We start from the raw sequence: 12,473 nt of genomic DNA, 5'->3' as shown, positions 1-12,473 counted from the left end.
AGGGCTATAAATATTCCTGCAAGGCTCTGTAGACAGTTAGTGTCTTAAAAGATAATATGCAAACTCCATGCAGAAAGACCCCAGGCCCGTAGTCGAACACAGGACCTCCTTGATGCAAAGCAACAGTATTATCAACTACTCCACAGTGCAGCCCTTTATTTTAATTTTGTATATATCGTTTGTCTGTCCAACCTTAAACTGGGCAAATTGATTCGGGCTGTAGGGTCATTGATTGATGGTGAAGCTCTGCCGTAGTCACAGGTCTTCTCCAGCCTCTAACAGGTTTTCATCCAAAGTCCCCATTTCTTCTGCTTCATCTATCGCCCCAGCAACTATGACCAGCTTCCATGTTCTTGCTGGAAAAAAGCATCTCTACAGCATGATGCTACCACCACCATGTGTCACCATGAGGATGTTGCATCCAGGGTGATGTACAATTTATTAAAACGTTTTTTTAAAAGTATTACAAGTTATTTTTAGTCATATCTTGATATTTGGACATGCTCTGTGAAATTATAATAATAGCAATAGTCTCTTTGTCTCTAACAAACATCTGAGGCTTTACAGAACAACTGCATTTATAGAGAGGTCAAATTGCACACAGGTAAACTCTATTTACTAGTTCATTTGCATCTAAAGGCATTTGGTTGCACCGGATTTAATTTAAGGGATTGATGCATGTTTAGGCTGTTCTTTATTAACATTGTAACAAAACCATGTATTGTAACCATGTATTTTCAAGATACTGTAATCTTATAACAAAGATAATTGCAAATCGTTGGATAAATTTCTGTAACGATGTTAGGAAGTTACAAACTTCACGTTATAAGGAGCATAATGTCATAAATGGCCCGGTTAAAACGTTTTAATTTTTTCCATAAATTTTTTGAGGAATAATAAAAAATTTTCCCCGGTAAAACAACAGCCAAGAATGTACCCTCAAATCATTTCTCAATCTTTCCTCCAAAGTTGTGTCATATTTCTCAAATAACAGCAAAAAAGGTGCACCTTGGTCCGTTAAAAATGTGCAAAGAACAGCAATATCTTGCTCAACTGATTTTGGGCGATCGTGTCAGGTCATATGACCCACTTCACGTGATAGTTAAAGTACAACCAACCTCTGACATCTAATTGGCCAACACCTTTCCTCTTCGTGATGTGATTGGTCGAGACGGGATGTCAAGTAGTTTCACTAGGTTTGTCTTTATTTAATGAGTGCTTTGGGGCTTTACGGAGCAGAGTTTGGAGTCATGCGTTGTTGCGTTGTGTTGCTGTAGTTTGGCTCATTTTCCTATTTTTCATTTTCTTATTCTCTGTGTTACACTTGGTTTAGACACAATGCGCCGCTTGTACGTTGCCGCGATTCTTTTGTGGGCTGCCTGTGGTAAGAGACATTTATTTTCCCGTGGCGTGTTTGCAGTCAGTGAAGGTTACATCCAACGCGTTAAAGGGGCTAGCATGAGGGGTTTTTGTTGCATAGCAGCAGCTGTTGAAACATTTTCGTAGCTAGTCGTTGATACTTAATAATAATGATAATTTGTGTTAGTGTTTTAGTTACATTTTAACCCGCTTTTGCTGTTCAACTGGTCTAAACTAAACATGTATTGCCTCGTAAATATTTAGTTTAGTGTTCTGCTATTTGGCTAATAGGCTAAGTCAAAATCTTGTAATTAACAAAAAGTGTCTGTTTTCTGTGTTGGATACTGAAACTGTTTTCTTTTTTGACACATTTCCTGTGTATAAATTTGAAACGGCATCAGAAATTTCATGTCAAATACATTACATTTATTGGTGTATCTTTTTGGGGGTTATTTGTAGCTACAGATGGTAAAGCTGTCCCTTCTCCTCCTGACTTTGGGGACACCTATCACGTCAAAGGTAGGCTAAGCTGTAAAATGACAGGGTTGGTCCTGATGACAGGGATCTGTGTACTTAAACTTCAAGGTGTCTCCTTACTATTGCAGGAGTGATCTCTTTGCCCTATGCTGAGATTGTGGAGCCATTCGAGGGCTGGTTTGACCTCGCAGCAAAGTCCAGCCGTATAGACTATTATCATGGTAAGAAAACCAGTCAGCCTTAGTTTAGGGCCTTTACAGCTGACTCCGTGTTTTGAAGAAATGGATTAACTGGATGGATCCAAATCTGATATCCTGTTGTCTCAGAGAAAATAAGCCAGACTGCAAGATCATCAAATGTGAACAGGAAGAGAGAACAATTCGAGAACTTGGCCTGCGAACTCATGTGACACACATCACTTCAGGGATTTTTATTCAGAGTTCAGATTTTGTTTTGTTTTTTTGATATACAAAATATTATAATGATGACATTTTTTTTTTTAAGTGACCTCGACAGTGACTTCCTAAATTTGTACACTCTTGACTTGTTCCCATTTGTGTCTCATTACAACCACAACCTTCAATTGTAGTGGCATTTTATGTGATAAAGATAAACTTCAAATGGTTATGTTTGCAAACCTCAGTAGTGTACGGTATGGTTGACATTGTTACCTTTACTGTTCCATGAAAATATTTGTAAATATCAATATATGTAAAAATATGATTATGTGCAATTGTTGTACAATTGTACTGGGCAGTACTAGAAGGAAACCTGTTGGTGGTTGCAAAATGACTTTATACTAAGCGAGCAGGACAGTCAGAGCTACAATTAGACGGTTTTAGGTCAAGGTATATTCATATGTTAGAATATACCAGTCCTGAAGTATTAAAGCTTCTTTCCCTACTGAAATGTGAGCCATAATTTTACAGCAGGCAGTCCTAAAGTGAGGAGGCTAACTCGATACAGAATGTAAATTGAGACCACCAGCTTTGGTATTATAAGAACAAGAGACAAACTAAATTAGCATTAAATATGTCACTGATCCCACAGCAACGTGGGACAAATGGAACAGGTAATCATTGTTTTAAGAAATTATGGAAAGCGGGTGATTCACTACAGTTTCTCTGCTTCGTTAAAACAACAGAGATGCAGAAAGATTAATGTTGCCACTGACATCAAACATCCCTCTACTATCCCTGTCACCAGGCCAAGTCTCCACCTACCAGTTGGGGGCTCAGCAGCAGTTTGGCGTTTCCTACAAAATTACGCCTGAGACCACAGAGAAGGAGCAAAACGTCATGAAGTGCTTTCAGGTTAACGGCACTAAGGATGAAGTGGTCAAAGCTCAAGCATCGCTGCCGGATGTGCAGGGCTTCCAGGTATGTTTGTGTACCTTCTGCAGACTTTAAAACGACATTTCATGTTAACTATTGGCAGACAAGTAATATCGCATTTAAAAACTTTTCTTTTCTTAAGTTAAATTAGCTTTAAAATTGAATTGCCAACATGGAAGTTTGTTTTACCTGTAGACAAGGCTGTGGTCTCAGCTATAAGCAGGAAGTTAGCCTTATTGTAGACATGGGATGAGTTTTGTGGATGATTTGGTATTGTTTTTTTGTAAAGCTTTGACCCTTCTGACCTGCATCACTAACAAGAAAAAACAGTTTCTGCATATAATCCTTAGAGAACGTAAAAAACTTGGTTTAACTCTGAGATTTCCTAAAAGCTGCCAGCATTTTTAAACCCAATATGTTCCATGACAGACAGATGTTTACAGCTCAAAGGGATAAAATGGTACAACCTTTGTCCTAATATTTTTAGCCTTTCTTTTATCTGCTGAACCTGGCTCCAGGTCAGTTTCCTCCTTATCGTTTGTTTCTGGACAGTCGGTAACTGTTTAGGGCCGGTGGCTGGAATCAATATTACTACAGGTATAATACTGCGGTGAAAAACATTTATTTAGATTTTTAAACTTAGACTTACTCAAATATAGATTATAAACATCTGCAAAATGTTGTATTTCAACAGGTTTATATTTGCTGATTAATAAGTCAGATGATAAGCTCAGGTTTCTAGCCTGCAGTATGCTGCTGAACAGTATACCATATAATGCTTGCCATCTGTATTTTTAAAACATTGCTACCTTAATAAGAGCAATGAATGGCACTGCTTTAGTTTACACACCCTTGCTGTCTGCACTTCCAGGAATGTGTTCAAACAGCAGAATTTGTGGTTCTTTTAGGCAAAGGACCCTTCTTTCAACCAGCTGACCAGCAGTGTGCAGCAACAAGTGGGGAGGGCCAAAGCAGTGTTCACTGTGGTGACTGCTTTTCATTCAGAACAGTGTGAAAGAACATTTAAGTGATTTTGAAACGGTAAAATCTTGATATACAATGATCCCGGGAACCAGCCCATGTCTCAGTCACTGCTTGCTTAAACTATCCCCTGGGAAAGGAAGTAGAATATTAAGGCCCACAATTCTTTGCAGCTGCAACTTGCAAAACATTGCTCATACACGAATTAAAAACCAGATTAATCACAATAATTATACTTACAATACTTAGAGTGTTTCACAGCTGTAGGTCCGGACACAAATCTGGCTCGCTGCTTTGTGTCGGTGTGGTAGAGGTTCTTGCTTCAGCGCTGTCTCTAAGCTCTTGCATGTCTCTCTTACAGCCTTCTGTTTAGCTTCTGATTACTGCTTTGCTTCAGCAATGAGGCTGCAGTAGCTGAACTTTTGGATACAGTTGTTTGCGGTGACTTTGCTGTTAAATGTCATTGTAAACTGGGCCTTTGTCATTTATCTTATTACCGGTACTTTAAATACCAGCATTTTTAGCACTAGGGATTAGTACAGCTTTGTTTGAATAAATGTTTACAAAAATAAAACCATCATTTGATCCTTGCAAGGTCTTTATGTGGATGGCACAGTTATAATCAGTTGACTCTGTGGTGTGGAGAATTATTGGCAATAGTTGCCTATTTAATCCAGTCATTTTTTGTGCCAAACAAATCATCATCTAACCATCCATGCTACTTTCATTTATTTGCTTTGTAGTTCTTAAGGATGGAGTATTATGGCGGCTCCCTCTGTGAAGTTTGGCAGAACGTGACCACCGTGGGTTACAAGAAGAACACCTACACACTGTGGGTGACCAGCGCAGAGAAGAGTGCAGACAGACGGAAATCTACTTCTATACCTTTGCACTATGAGATGATGGGATATAACACTCTGCTGGGGTCCCATTATGACAAGTACCTTGTGGACTACAAGGAGTTCAGCACCCGCTTTGACCCCAAAGTCTTCTATGTGCCTGAAGGTTTGATTGTGACCCATAGATTTAGTGGAACCTTTTAGAACCTTCCAGCAACAATAACAACTTTCTTTCCTTTTTAGGGATGAGCTGTGGGGGATTTCCTGGCCCAGGGGTGGAGCACCACCTGCTGGCTAATCCAATGAAAGATCTCATCCACACCTCAGCTTCAGGTCATTCTCAGAAGATGTTCAGTCATTTCAAGGAAAAGTTCCAGCGACAGTATAGCGATGGTATGGAGCACGAGAAGAGGGAGCAAGCTTTTCTTCACAACCTCAGGTTAAATGAACATGTCTTATCTTCACGTTGCTAGAATGTTACAAGTATTTATTTCTTACAGCTTACAGTTTAAATAATTACTGGTAATGTTGTTACTGCAGGTATGTCCACTCTAAGAACAGAGCTGGCCTGTCCTTCTCCCTGGTCCTGAACTCCCTGTCGGATCGCACCATGTCGGAGCTAGCAACCATGAGGGGGAGACGAAGCAAGACCCTAAACAATGGGCTCCCCTTCCCATCCAAGCTGTATGAAGGGGTGAAAGTACCCGAGTCACTAGACTGGAGACTGTACGGTAAGTCTGAGACTCGACTCTTGACTCTAAACTTGGATTTGTCTCTCTAGGCATTTGTTTCTGAACCAGACTCGTCCATTTTCAGGTGCTGTGACTCCAGTGAAGGATCAAGCCATCTGTGGCTCCTGCTGGAGCTTTGCCACCACTGGAGCAGTAGAGGGCGCCCTCTTCCTAAAGGTGAAACAGAATTAGAAAGCAGATTTTAGCATAGTGAGTGGCCCCATTCCAGTGTTTTTCACTGGCGGGCTAATTTCCTATTCTCTTTGAGGCTGCAGATGTTCAGCACAGTGCCTCGTCTGTTCACATCCCTTTATTTTTATTGCAGTTAAGTCTGTTGTAGACGAATAGATGGCATCCTTTTTGAAATGGTCAGGAAGTAAAGCTCACCTATAATAGAAATTAGGGCATGTAATATAATCAAATTTCATACAGGAAGTAAAACAAAGGGAATGACTGATTTAATCATCCGAGTCCTTAGTAAGATATACAGTGTCTGTATTCAGACCCGTAAACCTTTTAACATTTTTGCCACATTCCAGTCGCAAACGTCAATGTATTTTACTGGCGTTTTTTTGGACAACACAAAGTAGGGCATAAAGTTAATTCTTTCAAAAATTACTTTAGGAATAAAAATCTGAAAAGTGTAGCGTGCAAAACATACTTAGACATCCCTAAATAAAATCCAGTGTAACCAACTGCATAAAACTAACACTGCACATCACTCTGAAAATGCTATCCCAACGGTGCAACACGGTGATGGCAGCATCATGCTGTGGGGATGCTTTCCTTCAGCAGCGACAGGGAAACTGGCCAGAGGTCAAATCAGATGTATTGGAAATGACCCTAAACAGACAGCCAAAGCTATAATGGAATGGTTTAGATCAAAGCAGATTCCTGTGTTAGAATGGCCAAGTCAAAGTCAAAACCTGAATCCAACCAAGAATTTGTAGAGGGTGACCATCCAGTGGGACAGTTTAAGCTGTTTGGCAGAAATATGGCTTTTCAGATTTGTATTTGTTAGAAGGTTTGAAAACTCTCCTTTTCCTTCTACAACGAAGCACTACTTGAGTAGAATTTGTGGCTGTAAAGTAACAGAATGGCAAAAAGTTTAAGGTGTATGAATACTTTTGCAAAGCAGCATACACTTTACAGCAGCAATAGGCAAAATGAGCTCTAACCAGCCTACGTTCGTGAATGATATTGTAAAAGTATAAATAAAGCAAAAAAACAAAAAAAAAACCTGAAAAGAAGGAAGAACTGTTTTTTCCACGTTTATCGGTTTCTGATGCTTCTGTGTAGAATCTTCCATTCAGCTTTTTGAAATAAGTTCTGCACATGTCTGGATCTCACCCTCTGACACAGGTAAAAGTAAAGAATCCTTGTAAAACAGGAGGCAGGTCCACAACATGATTCATTGTGCAGATTTCAGCACACATTAGACAGATTTCACAGTCGGTGTGAATAAATGAAGCCGGGTGAATGTTGGCTTCGGTCGGTCCTCTTTTGTCACACAGAAGGCAAAGCTCAAAGGCATTCCTTCTCCTGCGTTTCCTAGAAACAGATCCAAACATTGGAGCAGTTTATTATGGGATCTGATAGCACCCTGTTTAAGTGACCAAATTCTTGGACTGTGTCTCACGCACGCCGCTCTTGATCACGTCTGGTGTTCCGTGCTAGTAGCTGTGTAAATGATAGGCCCAAGTCCGGTTGTGGAGTAAGTGGTTTACCTTTACGCAGCAGTGCCATTGTGTTGATAGCATGTAGTACTTAGTCTGAAGAACTGCAGTACCTTGCAAGAAATCAGGTCTCTCAGACTTTCAAATTTTTTAAGCTTTAACCCCAAACTTTTAATGTATTTTACTGAGATTTTATTTGATAAACCAACAAAATGTAGTGTGTTAGATTTTATGTAGGGGTATCAGAGTAAAGGGGGCCAAATAATATTATTACTAAAAAAAATCTTTTGTTAGTAAAAGGTTTTGAAAACTAGGGTTGAATACTTTTATTGGATTATGCAACCACTTTCTTAGATTTTCTCTTTCAGGGCTTCACAAGATCTGATCTTTTTCAATGTGCATTAGTGGTCTGGAACATCTAACTGTGTTGGGTTAATCTATATTACCTCCTGAGTAGAAGTTCACTTTTCTTTTCAAGATTCTTGGGGCGACAGATGTCGAGCTCAATCAGGGACCTGTTCTGGAGTCAGCACTCCTAATTGTTTTGAAGCGATGGCAGGAACAGAATGTTCTGGCTTGGAGAAAACACTGTTGTGAGGGCCCCAGCACTCCGCCTTTGTACATCTGCCAGGATGTTGCGCCGCAGCAGGACAGCGACCTGCACAAATCGGTGACCCCCGTCTTTACTGGCAGCTTCACAAACAGAGCCACTCCTCGGGGGCCGTTTTAAATTTACTGCCTGACAATCTCACTGCATCTGTCTACAAATCTGTAGAAAACAGCCGGTCCAAGTAGTCTTTGTCTGTTTTAGTATGTGTGCTTTGTGTGGTCTTTGGAGCTCTGAGCTTAGTTTGGGTCATGACAGGCTTGCAAATCGGTTTTAAAACGTGTGCAGGGTACACTTTACTGAAGTGAAGGAAGAACTGTTGATTTTAAAATAAGGGATTTGTCAAGAATGTGTAATAATTTCTTAAATACTCCTTCCTTCCTTCCTTCCTTCCACCTATCTGTAAATATTAAACAGTAATGACCTCATGGGGATATTTTGTGTTTGTACTTTATAAGTGAATATAAAGTTGACTTTGACATCTGGAAATTTGTTTGGAACATTTTTGAATTTTGAAATGAAAAATGTTTGTGTTTATAAATAAATAGCTGACTCTCTCATCTGAGAAGTAATGCAGTGTTTATGCAAGGCAGACCCTTTTTCCAAACCACACAGAGCAGGACAGGTTGCTGACCTTGGCTCTTCTCTTTCAGACGGGCTCCCTGCAGGTCCTGTCCCAGCAGATGCTGGTGGACTGTTCCTGGGGTTTTGGCAACAACGGCTGCGATGGAGGCGAGGAATGGAGGGCGTACGAGTGGATTATGAAACATGGAGGCATCGCAACGACAGAAACTTACGGAGCCTATATGGGAATGGTGAGAGGCATTTCATCACAGTTTGGACAGCAGCTGTGGAGGTGTTTCATATTAGTTAACAACCTGAGACACGTTGGAGGTGCGATTAAAAAACTGACGACTCATTTTCCACTCAAACTAGGCCAGCAATATTAAGTAGGCATGTTTAAGTAGTTAGGCTTACACTTTCCTTTTAAAATGCTTTTAAATTTGTTTTTGGTTTTTTTCTTTAAACGTGTCTTTCTGTCCAGTTTCACTAACAGTGTATTTTAGTGATTTCATGTAACAGACCAGGGCAAAGTACTGCTTAATTGTAAAGTGGAAGGAAAATTTTATATGGTTTTCACATTTTGGCTTTTTTTTCTAAATAAAAATCATGAAAGTCGGGCATTAATTTGTATTCAGAACCATTTAATTTGTCAGTCAGTCATTTTCTACCGCTTATTCCATAGTGGGTCGCGGGGAAGCTGGTGCCTATCTCCAGCAGTCTATGGGTGAGAGGCAGGGTACAATTTAATTTGGGTTGCACGGTGGTGCAGTTGGTAGCACTGTTGCCTTGCAGCAAGAAGGTCCTGGGTTCAATTCCAGGGGTCTTTCTGCATGGAGTTTGCATGTTCTCCCCGTGCATGCGTGGGTTCTCACCGGGTACTCCGGCTTCCTCCCACAGTCCAAAGACATGCCTGTTAGGTTAATTGGTCACTATAAATTGCCCTTAGGTGTATAAATGAGTGTGTGCATGGTTGTTTGTGTGTTGCCCTGTGATGGACTGGCAACCTGTCCAGGGTGTACCCCACCTCTTGCCTATAGACTGCTGGAGATAGGCACCAGCTCCCCCGTGACCCACTATGGAATAAGCGGTAGAAAATGACTGATGACTGACTGACCATTTAATTTGATGCCACTAAAAACAAAAATAAACAACACATTTTAATCTCAGTATAAATCCAGCTGTTCTGTGATGGCCTCAATTAACCCTGAACGTACCATCCTCATCATGACCCACATGGTGTTGGCAGCATCATCCTGCAGATTGGCAGCCAAGAGGCTGGTGGTAACTCTGGAGGAGCAGCAGGGATCCACAGTACAGGTTGGAGCGCTTAGTCGTGCACTCCACAAGTTTTTCTTCAGCAGGAACAGGAAGCTGGTACGCGTTGATAAGAAAATGGACGGAGCTAAATACAGGACAGTCCTGGATGCAACCTTTTACAGGCTGGAGGAAGCTGTAGACTGTATTAGATCTTCAGCTTCCAGCAGGACATGAACTCTAAACATGCAATAAGATGGTCTAGATCAGATTATATTTAGTTGTCAGCGTATTCGTAAACCATTTTGAAAACCATGTTCTTTTTCTTTTAATTTCATACCATAGCTTTTTTGTGTTTTATCACACAAAATGTAATTAAGTCATTGAAGTTATTGTTTTACAATTCAACATGATGTGAAGAACTTCAAGGGATGAGATTACGTTGGTAAGACGCCGTACGCCCTATACCAAGCAGTAGAATAAAAGGTTTCTGACTCCTCGTTGCTAACATCTCCTCTAAACATACACACAGCTTTATTTTTCTCTCCCTGAACAGAATGGATTTTGCCATCTGAACTCATCGCAGCTCACCGCACACATCACAAGCTACACTAACGTCACATCGGGTGACGCAGACGCCCTCAAGCTGGCCCTCTTCAAGAATGGGCCGGCAGCCGTCAGCATTGACGCGTCACATAGATCATTTGTTTTTTACAGCCACGGCGTTTACTACGAACCGGCTTGTGGTGAGTCTGCTTCTCTCTGGTGATTTAGACCGATTTGTTCCTGTGTACAAGCTAATTTGGCTCGGTTCTGTCGCTCCTTCAGGGAATACCACAGATGATTTGGACCATGCTGTGCTTGCAGTGGGATATGGCACTTTGAACGGGGAGCCATACTGGTTGATTAAGAACTCTTGGTCCACCTACTGGGGCAACGACGGCTACATCCTGATGTCTATGAAGGACAACAACTGTGGAGTCACTACAGATGCTACATACGTCACACTGGCCTAGATCCTTCCTGCTTGTTGTTTACATAAATCTTGATATTTATGCTATTCAGCTGAAGCTACTCTGTCAGTGCCTGGGTCTGAATGCCACTTAATGCTGTATGTGTGGCGATGCAACTACTGCATCAGTCTAAACTGCCAGAAAATATTGTTTTGCACAAAGAATAAGACTGTTTTTGTTTTTTTTTCTTTCGAACACGTTTATTGCTGGAGTCCCCAAAGCACCGCGCCTTCTTTTCAGTTATACAAAGTACATTTAATGACACATTTAACTTGATCGTTAAAAACTGCTGCGTTCATCATGACAATTAAAAACGCTGAAAGTACTGTTTGCAGTGACATTTCTGCTTCATCTCATTATCATGTGCTGCAGCCACAAATTAGGCATGCTTTTTTAAATTCATGCAGCTGAGCAGCAAGTCAGTCCTCACACATTTAACTATTACACACTCATTATGTACAGTGCCTGCAGAAGGATTCTCTCCACATTTGGTTACATCACAATCTTGAAAATATTTTACTGGGATTTTATGTGATCCACAAAGACAAAGAAGTGGAAAGAAATGCATGGTTTTGAGATTTTTACAAATAAAAATGTTTAAATGTGTTCTGTGCATTTGTATTTGGCACCCCACTTTAATACTCCTAAATACAATGCGGTTCCAATAGGCACCTAGTTTGTAAAAAGTTGATGTGTGTGTTTTAATCAACATATAAATCCAGGTCCTTTAAACATCTCATGAATCACTGTTTAATTCATCATCCAGAAATAGTCACCAGCTGCCAAATCTACCAAGGTAGCCAAGAGGCCAATGGTAACTCTGGAGGATCAGCAGGGATCCACAGCGCAGGTGGGAGCACCTGTTGGTAAGACAACTAAAAACAGAACAATTCTGGAAGGCAACCTGTTACATGCTGGAGAAGGCTTGAGACTGGCTGAGGATTCACAAGCATGTTCCTGTGTTGGAATGACCCAGTCAAACTCCAGAACTAAATCATGTTTGAGAAGGACTGGAAATGTGTTAAATGCTCTCCATTCAACCTTACTAGAATAGGCAAAAGTCTCTAAATGCTCAATGTGGGTAGAAGGGCTACCCCAAAATACAGGTCCTTCTCAAAATATTAGAATATTGTGATAAAGTTCATTATTTTCCATAATATCATGATGAAAATTTAACATTCATATATTTTAGATTCATTGCACACTAACTGAAATATTTCAGGTCTTTTATTGTCTTAATACAGATGATTTTGGCATACAGCTCATGAAAACCCAAAATTCCTATCTCACAAAATTAGCATATTTCATCCGACCAATCAAAGAAAAGTGTTTTTAATACAAAAAACGTCAACCTTCAAATAATCATGTACAGTTATGCACTCAATACTTGGTCAGGAATCCTTTGGCAGAAATGACTGCTTCAATGCAGCGTGGCATGGAGGCAATCAGCCTGTGGCACTGCTGAGGTCTTATGGAGGCCCAGGATGCTTCGATAGCGGCCTTTAGCTCATCCAGAGTGTTGGGTCTTGAGTCTCTCAACGTTCTCTTCACAGTATCCCACAGATTCTCTATGGGGTTCAGGTCAGGAGAGTTGGCAGGCCAATTGAGCACAGTGATACCATGGTCAGTAAACCCTTT

The 12,473-nt window shown here is 40.6% G+C and overlaps 1 protein-coding gene across 1 annotated transcript; it reads left to right on the top strand.

Annotated features, from left to right (window-relative positions):
* The first annotated feature begins 1,208 nt into the window (after positions 1-1,208).
* On the top strand, positions 1,209-11,441 carry zgc:110239 (uncharacterized protein LOC550326 homolog). Its single transcript, XM_047384671.1, has 11 exons — positions 1,209-1,384; positions 1,819-1,878; positions 1,965-2,057; positions 3,043-3,215; positions 4,895-5,156; positions 5,234-5,429; positions 5,531-5,721; positions 5,807-5,898; positions 8,658-8,819; positions 10,379-10,568; positions 10,651-11,441. The coding sequence occupies exons 1-11, from the start codon at positions 1,339-1,341 to the stop codon at positions 10,836-10,838; spliced, it is 1,653 nt and encodes a 550-aa protein (XP_047240627.1). The 5' UTR covers positions 1,209-1,338; the 3' UTR covers positions 10,839-11,441.
* The last annotated feature ends 1,032 nt before the right edge of the window (positions 11,442-12,473 follow it).

This window comes from Girardinichthys multiradiatus, chromosome 13 (genome assembly GCF_021462225.1).
Source record: "Girardinichthys multiradiatus isolate DD_20200921_A chromosome 13, DD_fGirMul_XY1, whole genome shotgun sequence".
Taxonomy (NCBI): domain Eukaryota; kingdom Metazoa; phylum Chordata; class Actinopteri; order Cyprinodontiformes; family Goodeidae; genus Girardinichthys; species Girardinichthys multiradiatus.
This window is presented reverse-complemented; position numbering and strand designations above follow the sequence as displayed.

Excerpts from the sequence above, each read along its gene's own strand:
- zgc:110239 (XM_047384671.1), top strand. The coding sequence starts at position 1,339 with ATGCGCCGCTTGTACGTTGCCGCGATTCTTTTGTGGGCTGCCTGTG. Across the intron at positions 1,385-1,818 it reads TCTTTTGTGGGCTGCCTGTG|CTACAGATGGTAAAGCTGTC; the intron begins GTAAGAGACATT and ends GGTTATTTGTAG. Across the intron at positions 5,430-5,530 it reads GCTTTTCTTCACAACCTCAG|GTATGTCCACTCTAAGAACA; the intron begins GTTAAATGAACA and ends TTGTTACTGCAG.